Source organism: Buceros rhinoceros, unplaced genomic scaffold (genome assembly GCF_000710305.1).
Source record: "Buceros rhinoceros silvestris isolate BGI_N320 unplaced genomic scaffold, ASM71030v1 scaffold17079, whole genome shotgun sequence".
NCBI classification, from domain to species: Eukaryota; Metazoa; Chordata; class Aves; order Bucerotiformes; family Bucerotidae; genus Buceros; species Buceros rhinoceros.
The window spans coordinates 44,648-57,022 of NW_010431192.1; the positions used below are offsets into that span (position 1 = coordinate 44,648).

Sequence of the window (12,375 nt, forward strand, 5' to 3'; positions counted from 1 at the left end):
AAGAGTGACAAGGCCAACTGAGGCTGTGGAACAATGTCCATGCAATGAGCAACTACGCAAATGAGAACTTTTCAAGGCAGGAAAAAGAAGAGCAAGTGAGGATAGCATAAACATCTATGAAGTCATGAGTGGTCAAAAAATGAATAGTGAAAGATTACTGAATGTTTTTCACAGTGCATGAACTAAGAAGAACCAAATGAAATTGGCAGGTGGCTCAAAAACAAACAAAAGGAAGTACTTTTTCCACACAATGTGTAGTTACACTCTGGAACTAATTGCCACAGGATGTTGCAGATGCCAAAGTTTACATGAGTTCAAAAAGCAATTAGAGAAATTCACAGGAGGGAGAAAAAAAAAAATCCATGAATGGCTATTAATCATGAAGATATTACCTCAGGATTAGGAAATCTTGGAACCAGAGAACCACAGATGCTGAGAGAGCATAGCAGGCGGCTACTACTGTATGCTTAATCTGTTCTTGTGCTGTTCCCACGCCTGCTCACTGCCAGGGACAGGACACAAGGATATACTGAGGATGGGGCTTTTTCAGTACAGGTATTCTTATGGATTGAGGGTAAATTGGGATGTTTTTAAAGTAACTTTTCCCGATTCATCTTCTACTCTCCCCCTTTTTGTCTCTTATAAACCTTTCTTCCAGCTAGTGTCTAGTCCTAGGCCCTCTTTATTTCCGTAAGTTTAGTAGTTGTTCACTGCTACAAGTATCATGATGATACTTATGATAAGGAGTACACTTACATTATATTTAAAGCCTTTTTTTGAAGAAAAAGTAACCTTCATTGATTTATAAAACATGTCATTTGTTAGAGACCATTCAAAAGATCTGTTTACACTCTGAAATATCTAAAATAAAACCTGGGAAGTAAACACTGAGAAACAGCAAGACTCAGGGCCTAACGGTCATCAAGGAACATTCCTATACAGGGTTAAAATACATTCAAAGCTGTAGAACACAGATAAAGAAACCTGCTCAAATAAGTTTTGAGTCTTCCATGAGCTCTCATTAAGAGGCTGGGTCACCCATGTTAGAAACAGTTTGGCATTATCCAGTATACTGAACAAACCATAAAACACTTCCAGTGCTTCGGCGTTAAAATACTCCTGTAGTAGAAGTGAGGTGGCGTCACCGTATCATCAGCATCAAGAGGAAGCGTCCCAGCCTCAGGTATATAAATAATTTAGATTTGCAAATACAGTTTCCAATCAGGAAATGAATCCCAGCCTTGTATTTACAAATTTGGACTGGAAATTAAAAAACCATTTGTAGCCATCAGAGAATGACATCCTGGAACATGTCTTTAGTACGAACAGTGAGTCCCAACAAGTTAACTGCTTTAAAGATGGAGCTCGAGATAGGTGAATGAGCTAGGTTACATAAACACAGCTGCCTGGAACAGAGAGAGACTGGACTTCAGGATTCAGGAGATCCCTTCCATTCCACCCCTCATTAAAATACAAATACTTCATGAATGTGTGCTGCAGGAGTCAGGATTTTTTTTTCCCTTAAGTAGAGTCCTGATCATCACTAAATGCTGTAAGAAGGAAATTACTTGTATAGCCACCTGAGAGTTCAATCCTCTACGCTATCAAAGTCTGTCTCAGGAGTATAAAAAATCCTGCACCACAGAACAGCACTCTATTCACTACGAGAAAGGGAAAAACCTCTCCTTTTCCCTGTCATTTGCCCATAAAAATTACAACCACTTAGCAATAAAAGCATGCAGAAAGTAGAGAGAACATTGCTGATTTGACTACAGGGCTAAGCATTGGTAGTTTTACAGTCTTCCCAGTCCTACAATAAAATGGAACATGTCATCATACATCCGTTTTCACTGAATAACAATTTGCTTTGAATAACGCGTGTGGGATCTGTGACCTCCTGAAGGTGAAGAAATACAGCACAGTGACAGTGTTTTTGCTGCACAGTAATTTATGAAATGCATACTACAAACTTGAAGCATATGTACTAATACTCCAATACCTAGAATAATAAACACACAGACAGGCTGCTCTTAGATATCTAGTCTTAGTTTACAAAGTAAGGACCCCAACTGTCACTTCTTTGAAACGGGATGTTACTGCTGATGCTGGTGTGAAGCAAAATCAACAAGGCAAAAATCCCAAGTCGATTTCAGTGCAAGGTACAGGCAGATGAACTCAAACACCACGCATTTCCTAGTGCTCCTTTACTTTGTTTTGACACATGGAATATTTAAGGATAGTCAAATCACCATGTTTCACTCTATACTAGTATATTTGCTCAGGAAAAAATTAACACTCAGCATCAAAGCCGGCAGCACTGCGCACTAACGAAAGGAGATAACCCCCTCATGAAGTATCTGTGCTCCACTATGCAGGCTGCCACTAGTTTTAGCTCAACATATACAGAGAGAGGAAAAAGCCTTATTTTGTAAAACACGTTCCACCCACACTAAAAGAATGGCTACATGAAAGTTGATATAGGGTTTCAAAAGTAACACAGGATGTTTGGAGAAAATTATGAACCTATCATAAAAGTTACATAGTCACATCAGCTGTTCCAGAGACCAGTCAAGAAAAAACAGACAGTTTGCCCTGGATTCACTAGGAATTGTGAGTAGGAGTTCTAAGTATTATAACAACACTTCCTAAAGGACAAACAACACCATAACTGATTGGGATTTTAATAACAATGCTTCCAATAATTACATTTCCAGTGTAACCAAACCAGCACTAGCAAAAAGAAATCCTTACATTTTGAGTTTATTGTAAGCAAAGTACTTGTTCTCTATGATGCTTTTGATGTGAAAAATGGAAGACTAATTCATACTTAGGTGTCCCGGTTTGGGCTAGACTTCCTTGTTTTGAGTTCTGGTCCAATATAATTATTCCCTGCATGTACTTTAACCCCACATTTAATTGGTCAAAAGAGGGTCAGATGCGCTGTTACGTGTTAAGGCTATAAAGCAGCACGCAGGGAGCACCTCCCTCTCTCGGACTTCCGCCCTCGGACCAGAGAGCACCTCCTCCCACGGACCTGCTCTGCCGAAACCAGGCCTGCTAGGCCCGAGCAGGCTGCGTCCAGACTGCCGGCTACCGAGTTAAGCCGAAAGCCCGAAGGTCTGCCTGCATCCCCCGGATCGCTCGTCGAGCTCCCGGGAAGCAGCACGCAGGGAGCAGAGTCCTCCCACGAATCGACCTGCCCGTTTTTGAGCCAAGAACTGAGCTCTCCTGCGGGATAAGCCGTGGGGACTGAAAGCAGCTGCACGGAGGGTGCCCATGGTCCCCCCGCCCCCCCAGCGCGAGAGGAATCTAATTCTACCACAGCGAACCAAAGTTTTGTTTCACAGTTATCTCGTTACTTGGCCGCCTGCCCAGAAAGCCAGCTAGAGCTTCGACCTTGAGAAGTACAGATTGTTTTATAATAAAACATTGCTACTCAGTACTTTGGGTTTTTTTTTCCTTTCCTTTTCATTCCCCCCCGCTTTCCCTTTTGGATTGTAAGTATATACGTATAGAATATAGTTGTGTGGCATTATTAAATACATATATTAAAGTTTGTTTCAGCTATCCGAATAGACCAAGGTGTGATTTTCTTCCTTTCCCTATTAAATCCCTTCCTAACAGGACAGAGGGATTCCGTTAAGGTATATCGAGGTATATCGGTCCCTCGACCCTTAACATTAGGAAACCAACAGCAGCTGAAGGCTTCTTTGTCCCACTGAACTTACTTAATCAGAATTAAATATCCAAAATTGTATTTTAAGAGAAAATCAGTTTCTACATCAAACACAAAATAAAGATCTAAGAAGAAAGGTCACCTGTGATGTCAATGTGCAGATATTTATATATCTACAGTGATTTTTTCATCACAAGCTTTTTTTGCTTTTCCTGTTTGCACAGCACTGTTTTTTTTCCCTACCAGTCCAGGGGTACAGCTAGGCTTTAAGTGAAACTCGCATCGAACACTAACAGTATGCTGCCAAAAACCCAACAATATATGTGGCAAGCGCAAGGCCCATCAGCTAGGGGTCAGTCTAAATCCTATTGGATGTGTTTCTGGGTGACTCAGAGCAATCAACTACTGTCATCCTTCTGGAAGGTTAAATCTGGTCGATTTTCTCTCATGTTAAATTTCTTAATTTAATGGGCATCTCAGCTTAATAAGCACAACATATCAGATCTTCATGTTTGACAAGTTTTGTTTCTGTATACATTGCCTAAAATGAGCTGGCTAGTAAGTCTCGGGCATTTTCAGCTCATCTGTATTAAAAGTTAGTATTATCTGTAGGAAGTCTGCGTATTTCACCCAATAATTAAAAAAGATGGAATCAAAACCTCTTCACACAGTCAAGTCTGAATCACCCATAGACAGGTCTCTCAGGTGTGGATTAACCAAGAACACACTTTACAATATTACTTTAACCACATTTTTCAATATACTGGTGCAATGTATCAGTGAATTTGCATTTGTTGTAAATTATGTTGTTTCTCACACTATACTACCCATGTTCACCTTCAAATCAGTAAGATCTTACCGTAGCCAAGAAAAACTCCCTCTGCGATATTAAATGCTAGCACATGAACAACCCATATCGCATCAAATGTTCTCAAGGACAGTGGCAGAACTTCCTTCATTTCAAGCTAGCACCAAAACACTACAGAGCAAGTACTTACTGAGATCCTCTGCAAGTTGGACCCTCTTGCCAGTTAGGAGCTTCACTTTTTTTTCATTGTCCTCAGCAAAATCTTCAAGCACTTCCTTTACATTCTTCTCCAAGCGCCTTACTGTAAAAAACAAAAGAACAAATCAAACAAAAAAAGTCAGTGGTAACACTTCACTGGTAAAGAATCTAAGGACAAAATTCTGGGAAGGTCTGTGGGAGACATAGTATATGTTACCAGACTAACTAACCTGGTTGGAGAAAAGGTGAACTTCTAAACTCATAAGCCCTTTGTTTGGGCCATTAAAATACTAAATTATTTGAGAAAGATGTTTAAATTTCTAAGGATACTTTCTCTCTGAATTAAGTTATTATTGGATGACTTTTTTTAGGAGAAGACAAAAATATCTGTAGACTGCTTTGCTGTCTATTAAATTCAGCAGTTTCTTCTTTGAGACTGGGCGTCCCACAATCACTGAGTGTCCTTGCTGCCTCCTTCTTAACAGTTCAACTTGAGCTATCAACACCATCCTCATCAGACTAATCAAGGCCAAGTCAATTACAGGTGAACGATGGAAAAAGAAGTTAATGATGACAGCAGAGTGTGGTATTGAAGAATTGATGACACACAGAGGGTTGTTGCTGTATATACAAGGCTAGGAGGGATCAAAAGCTCTTTGGAGCAGTATTATGTCCATCTTAACACTCCTATCCTTGCCCTTCAAACTTAGAGGGGTACATACTAATCAAACTTCCTAGTTTTCAGCCCAGCAGTTGTCAAATGAGGTAGGTGGTTTGAAGAGACAGGACCTAGCTTTCTACATTTAAGGGCAATTTCTTCTCCCTGGAGGGTAACTTGCATTATGTGACAAGGTTCAAACTTCTTACTTCAACCTTCTTCAAGAGCAGGTTGAAAACTATTCTACAGATCAAAGGTCATTATTAGTAGTTGCACCACGGCACTAAGCTGACTACTACATAAATGATGCTTTAAAAGGAAGGTGCTGTTGTATAAGCTTGTCTAGATATTACATGGCACATTTTGCATGGCTTTAAAAAATGATTAAATTATTTTTGTATTGAACATTTTAAAATTAAAATCTACATCCAGACTGACCTGAGAAAAAAAAAATAACGTAGTGACTATTTATTGAAATTCTTTCTGCTTCGAAAAAGATGTTCACAACTGGCATCATGTAAGCTGAAAATATTTTAAACTGAAGAATGTCTTAATTATTTGACATTCTATTTACACTAAATCCTTTAATGTAAATAGAATGTCAAATTCCATTTACTCTACATCTTTTAATTACCTACCCAGGAAACAAAAATCAGCCAGCCATGCTAAGCATGAAAGGAGCACACAACTAGAGGAATACTAGGAAATTTCTGAACAAGTCTTTGTTTCAAACACCTCAACTCTTTACGAGCCTTACCTTCAGTGTTAGTAAGCTGCTGCCTCAGCGTATTCGCTGTAATTGCCAGCATTCGCTGTATCCGCCAGAAGAGGACAATGTCATTACATTCGAGCTGAAACAAGGGAAGTTGTATCGTCAGATCTCTGATGTCCAGCGAACACCCTACATGGACAAGAATCTCCTGACACTTTCAGCGGCAACTGTAAACTCATGTACATATCCTGATCTTGCACAAAACCACCACAGAATAACTGTGTATGTAACAAGGAAACACACCAAAAATACTTCCAGAACCATGTCAGCCCTATTTCACACACTGCATCAGCTTTAGATCTACAATTCCCAATAGGAAGAGCCGTACCAGGGGATATGATGGAAAAACAATTTGCACACGCTACTTGCAGGCTGGTGAGTATAACCTGATGCTCACTGAACCACCACACTTGTTCATAGCAAACACACTGAAAGGCAACAGCTGAACTCTCATGTTGTGATTCCCTGTCTGACAAATGCTGCTGACAACACTGCTGGGCCAAGGGCTGTATTTCTTAAAAACAGAGACAGTTTTTACACCTGCAAGGATAGCAGGAGGGAGCACTAACTTCACATTAGGACACCTTAAAAAGACAGTAACAGGATAGGAGATCAAGTGGCACAGAGAGGAAGGTCTCCATCATCTCATTCTCTCTTACAGGCAAAGTATTTCTACAGAAGTAAAGATTTCTGGCTCCATGAGAATCATTGTTCTTCATTAAAAAGACAAACACAACTTCACAGAAAGTGAGGAGCTCTACATTGCCAGGAATTTCATTTTGACTTAAAATATAATGGTAAGAAAACTGTTTATTTTTTGTGTGACAGTGCATACTGTCATTTGTGGCATGAACTTGGGTTTACGGAACTGCAAAGTCGTTTGGAAGAGCTGTTTGTAAGCTTTATGCTTGTGGGTTTTTTTCCTGTTAGTCATGTATGGTTCCAAGTATTAACTCTTAACATTTATCATAATTATCCCATAAAAACCCCTTACTTAATGTTTTCTGAATTTTTCGTATCAGTGAGGTGAATAAACATCAATGAGAAAGTGAAAGAAATGGATACCAACAAGATATCAACAGCTGTACAATGCCTCTTGACAGAGTATTTTCAATACATATTGATAAGAGAGAGATGTTTAGGTCACGGCTGATACCTAGTGGTCATTTTATATAATTACCACCAGGACAGCATTTTATTAATGACAAGCCTCAAGTAAAACATATCTAAAGTCACCAGCTCTTCAAGGTAAAGGATATAAAAGAAAGGTTAGGCTAGTCTAAAGTATTTGTAGATTTTTTTTTTTTCAACCAAGACAGAAATATTAAGGCAAAACACCAGCTTATACCAGTTCTTCAATTTACCTCTGAGTCCACAAAATGCCTCTGATAATAATAGAAGCCTCTTCGACATAGATTGCAGTGGTTCAAAGCCGTCTTCAGGAAATACCTTCTATAAATTTGGTGCCATGTGTCTTTAATCTAGGAAAACAGAACTTAAATTTGACTAAATAAATACATACGCTCACTGTCGTGCATAGTTTAATGATCGCATGTAATTTTAAAATACAACTCCAAATTCCACTACTGCTGTCACGTATTCTATGTTGAAATCTCTCTCAGCAATTTGTCTGCAACTGGGATATGATTAACGTGTTAGATACATTTGGCAAACATTACTGATGACTGTCAATTTAAAAATCTACTCTTCAATGCTTGTAACATAACCGAATGCTTAAAAATATTGTCTGCAGCCAAAATACATTAAATTATGCGTTACAAAACAGGACAAATTGTTCTGATCTTGGCGTGATGCAATCTTCACATTAACACGGAGAATGTGTTTTTGAGTGGAACCCATTAATTTATCAATTAAACCTGAGAAATATTTAATGGGTCTTATGTAAATAAACATTTGTAACTTTTCTTGATTAGGCTTATTTATGCTCCAGTTCTTCAAAATTAAATATGTATATACATATGGCTCTTAAAAAAAGCCCGTAAAATAAAATTAAGAAAATCAGTTGCTTAGCTAGAAAGGAAACTCAATTTGCACTCAGTCTCCTCGTGCACTGATGTGGATCACTACTCTGACCTTTACAAAATTTATGGTAAATGCTATACGGAAGAGGGGCAGCAGGCATGTAAAGAGCTCTTCTACTTTGAATACGTACATGTATTCACGTTGAAAAGCTAGCCAAAGTTAATGTAGAAAATAAATCACTGTTAAAGGAAATCTACATCTATTACTTATTGTTTGAATTCTTATTTAAAATCTTACATTTAATTAGATAAAAGGTCTAATAATGGTTAAGAGTCTTACACTGCAACGAGATAAATAATAACCCAGAACATTTTAATCATACAACGTATTCCCTCAGGGCACTCTACACAATACTGCCTTTTTCCATCTATTTTTACAAAATTTGCCTCTCCTCAACGTACCTATAAACTTCAAACTGCATATACAACCACACCAAAAGTTTAGGAACGCACAATACGTTTCTATTGTATCTTGCTCATGAAGGCCTCGATTCCACTATATAGCATCTGAACAGTAATTTTAAACAAGTCTTGTCATAATGCAGGCGAGGAAATATGCTCAGCAGATTCTGATTTCAGTCTGAACCGACAGATTCCAAAGCGTTGTACTGCGTTTGTCTGACAGCCAACAGAAGTGTCTGAATTGCGTGCAAGCAGTTATTTAGTGATTCACTGGGAAACATCTGGATTACAAATTCAGTATTTAGCTGGAGTCTTTTGTATGCTGTCTAGAAAGAACATTCAAATGTTCACAGGAGGCTTCCATACATTTTGTTACAATGCTGCATCTTACCAGGCATGGGTCCACTGTTATTCCTCTTGCTTCAAGATTCTTTCTCACAGTCGTCACCTCGTCATTTGCCAGATAAGCTGCATGTTCTTCATTGCATTTGATCAATTTCTCAAGTTCATTTTTTGTCTCATTACGAATATTCTAGGACAAGAATGATTAGTTAGAATTATTATAGACTCAGATATCAGCATGTCCTCATTGAACAGTCCACCTGCTTAATAAGCCGGAACACAAAATACTTTTGATGCTATTAACTAATAAGTGACACAGAAGGGTATTTGTGCAAAGACATCTCAAATATGGTGTTCTTAAATGGATAATTCACTGTCGATTTTTCATATTTGTTTCTTTTGATTATGCATAGAAATGCAGAACAGGAAGAAAAGGGTGAAAGAAAAGAAAAAATCACAGGTGTTAGCCTCCGTTCCCCTTCATAAACATCCGCTAACAGGGTTCACACTCACATGTTGTCTGTGACACTGCTGAGAATCAAAATTTTTGCCTCATAGCTAGCAAGAACTCTCCATGGATTCATACCTTTAAGTTGCTGTTCAGTAAATTCAAGTTAGTTGAAGGCACTGCCTGTCTCCCATACCTGGCTGCACACAGTTGACTGTAAAACTCCTTCCTCTGAAACAATTACTTTCTACTGTATTCTTTTAAACTCTACTTACTTCTTTAAAGTATGATTCAGTTTGAGAAATATCTAGAAAGAGTAACATAAGAAGCCCATCATCACTGGGCATTGAATGAACAGTGATATTAAAATTCACAAGAACTTTCCAAAAGCTATGAGCAAAAGAGAAGTTATTATGAAAATGGTCAATGGGAAGATACAACTGTGATGAGTATGCACATACTAATTATTTCAAAATGGAACACATTAGGAAACTGCACGTGACTTCTGCTTAAAAGCCATACTTGGAAAGTATAGGGTAGCCCAGTTTCCACCCTGTTTTCATCTATTTTCTTCTACTGGAAGAATATTCAGGTCAATGGCATAATAGTAAAGATGTAACTCAGCTGAAGGAAACAGTTACAAACCACTAGGTACCGGCTATGTGAATAAAGCATATGGAATTATCTGTGCTGTGATACGTAAAACAAGGAATACTAAAAGTAACTGTAAAGTATTTACGAGTTTTTTTCTTTTTTGAATCATCTAAACAGTGTGAAGAAGGTTGGTATTATTAAAAATTTAGTGAGTAATAATCAAAGTTTTCTAAAGGTAGTGAACTATAATTTTTTTTTTCCTTTTACCTGTTCTTTGGAGCGGCTTATCCAGTATAACCACCTTTTTTTCCAGTCTGGACCCACCATATCTTCGATAACAGATTCAGCTAAAAAATGAAACATGATATTAAGTGTCACTCAAAATATATGTAACCAGCCAAAGTTATAGTTCTAAAATTATGTATAAGGTCAAGAATGGACATTTCATGCCTAGGAACATAAGATCTGCCACACTGATTGTGTCCTGGGATAGAGTTACTTTTCTTCCTAGTCACTGGTGCAGTGCTGTGTTTTGGATTTAGGATGAGAATAAAGTTGATAACACACTGATGTTTTTAGTTGTTGCTAAGCAGTGTTTATACTAGGCCGAGGATTTTTCAGGTTCTTATGCCCTGCCAGCGAGAAGGCTGAAGGTGCATAAGGGAGAGGACACAGCCAGGGCAGCTACCCAAACCGGCCAAAGGAATACTCCATACTAAATGATGTCATGTCCAGTATACAAACTGGGTAGCTGACCAGGAGGAGCAGATTGCTGCTTGGGGTCTGGCTGAGTGTCGGTCAGCAGGTGGGTAGCAATTGCACTGTGCATCATTTGCCTTCTTTGGGTTTTATTCCATCGCCTTTTTGTATCTTCCCTTTCATTACTATTATTTTTTTATCTTCCTTTCAATTGTTAAACTGTTCTTATCTCAACACACGAGTTTTACTTGTTTTTGATTCTCCTCCCACTCCACCAGGTGCAGGGGGAGGAGTGAGCAAGGGCCAGTTGGGGTTAAACCATGACAGAGTCAAGTAAAATGTCTTTTACTTAAAGCAACGCTGGATGTCTTTTACTAAAATTTAAAAATTACTACTGAGCAGTAGATACTTCAAGGAAGTACCTAAAAACCATTATATCCTTCCACTGAGACAGACTTCCAGGTTCCTAGTCAGGCATTTAAAAAAAAACAAACAAACAACAAAAAAAAAAAACTTACCTTGTTGTAACTTACATCAAAAATAAATATGCTTGATAACCATAAATGGACCAACTGCTTTCCCCAAATTAATTCTATTCTTCTACATGTGTGCGTACTATTTTTGACTCTACAGATTTCTGCTACTTATCTTTCAGTTGCCTCCTTGCAAGAGCACGAGCACTAGCTTTTGAAGCTGTATATTGCTAAACCTTTCATTTGAAGTTCCACCGCTCCCTCAGTTGTGCTGATGCAAAATTAGTGAACTAGATCCAGAAATTGGCCCAGATTAAAAAGCACATGAGAGTAGAATACATGACACAACTCACTGTCTTTGAGACGACTTTGGAGTGTCTCTTCCATAAAATGAATGGCTGCATCCCACTGCTGTTTATCAGATATTGACCGGTCTTCTAAGGCATTGTGCTGGATCACTCGCTGCAATACAGACCCTCGTTTCAGCATACAATAAAGCATTTAGTCAGGATTTAGTTTAAAAAATATTCCTGACATTCTCTTAACTTTTTGATGTCTTATAAAAATAGCATGTATTGGGGACACGGGATTTATTCAAGAGGCACCTTTTCAAAGCACTGCAGAAATATTTTCTTGTGCCTTTAATTTGCCTCTTTTCTATAGCCTAGCATAAATAATGGAAAAAATACAGCAAATAATATGAAATGTCTGTGGATTACAGAATCTATAAAGATGGTAATGAAATGCTGTTATTTTATGAGACTATACTTAACAGAACAGATGAGCTGATGCTCAGAAATTCTGACAAGGCTGTCCTTGGGCAGCCAGTGGATTATGGAGGACTTTTTCCTGAACCAACCAACCAATATCGTTAGACACTATTTAGGGCAATAATTGACAAATGGTGATAAAATGAATTGAGGAACACTGAATGAAAACATTATATAGAAAGGGAGAGATGGACACATCTCCCTATCATTTTATAATCACGTTAAAAGAATGCAAAAATACTGAATATGCAACTCCAGAAAAACAATTTCAACAGCACTTAGTCAACAATGCAGAATAACCCACTACATTATACCAGGCTATCCTCCGCTCTCTCATTCCATTTATGGCGTTTAATAGTTTCTTCTTTGACAGCTTGTTTTAGTTTATCGAAGATATCATCATGCTCTTTTCCTTTTTGTTCTGTCATGAAATGGGAAAATTCTTCTTGCAGAGTCTCCCATGCCACCTAGAAAGTCAGGAAACGATGCCTGC

General features: G+C 38.2%; 1 protein-coding gene across 1 annotated transcript in view; it reads right to left on the minus strand.

Annotated features, from left to right (window-relative positions):
• OPA1 (optic atrophy 1 (autosomal dominant)) overlaps window positions 1-12,375 on the minus strand; it is a 54,167-nt gene that overhangs the window by 14,830 nt on the left and 26,962 nt on the right. The window contains exons 21-27 of the mRNA XM_010143351.1: window positions 12,197-12,349; window positions 11,466-11,574; window positions 10,208-10,287; window positions 8,948-9,088; window positions 7,477-7,593; window positions 6,098-6,191; window positions 4,675-4,785 (exon numbers count right to left, since the gene is read on the minus strand). Coding sequence (XP_010141653.1) covers window positions 4,675-4,785; window positions 6,098-6,191; window positions 7,477-7,593; window positions 8,948-9,088; window positions 10,208-10,287; window positions 11,466-11,574; window positions 12,197-12,349 — 805 coding nt within the window. The remainder of the gene's footprint in view (window positions 1-4,674; window positions 4,786-6,097; window positions 6,192-7,476; window positions 7,594-8,947; window positions 9,089-10,207; window positions 10,288-11,465; window positions 11,575-12,196; window positions 12,350-12,375) is intronic.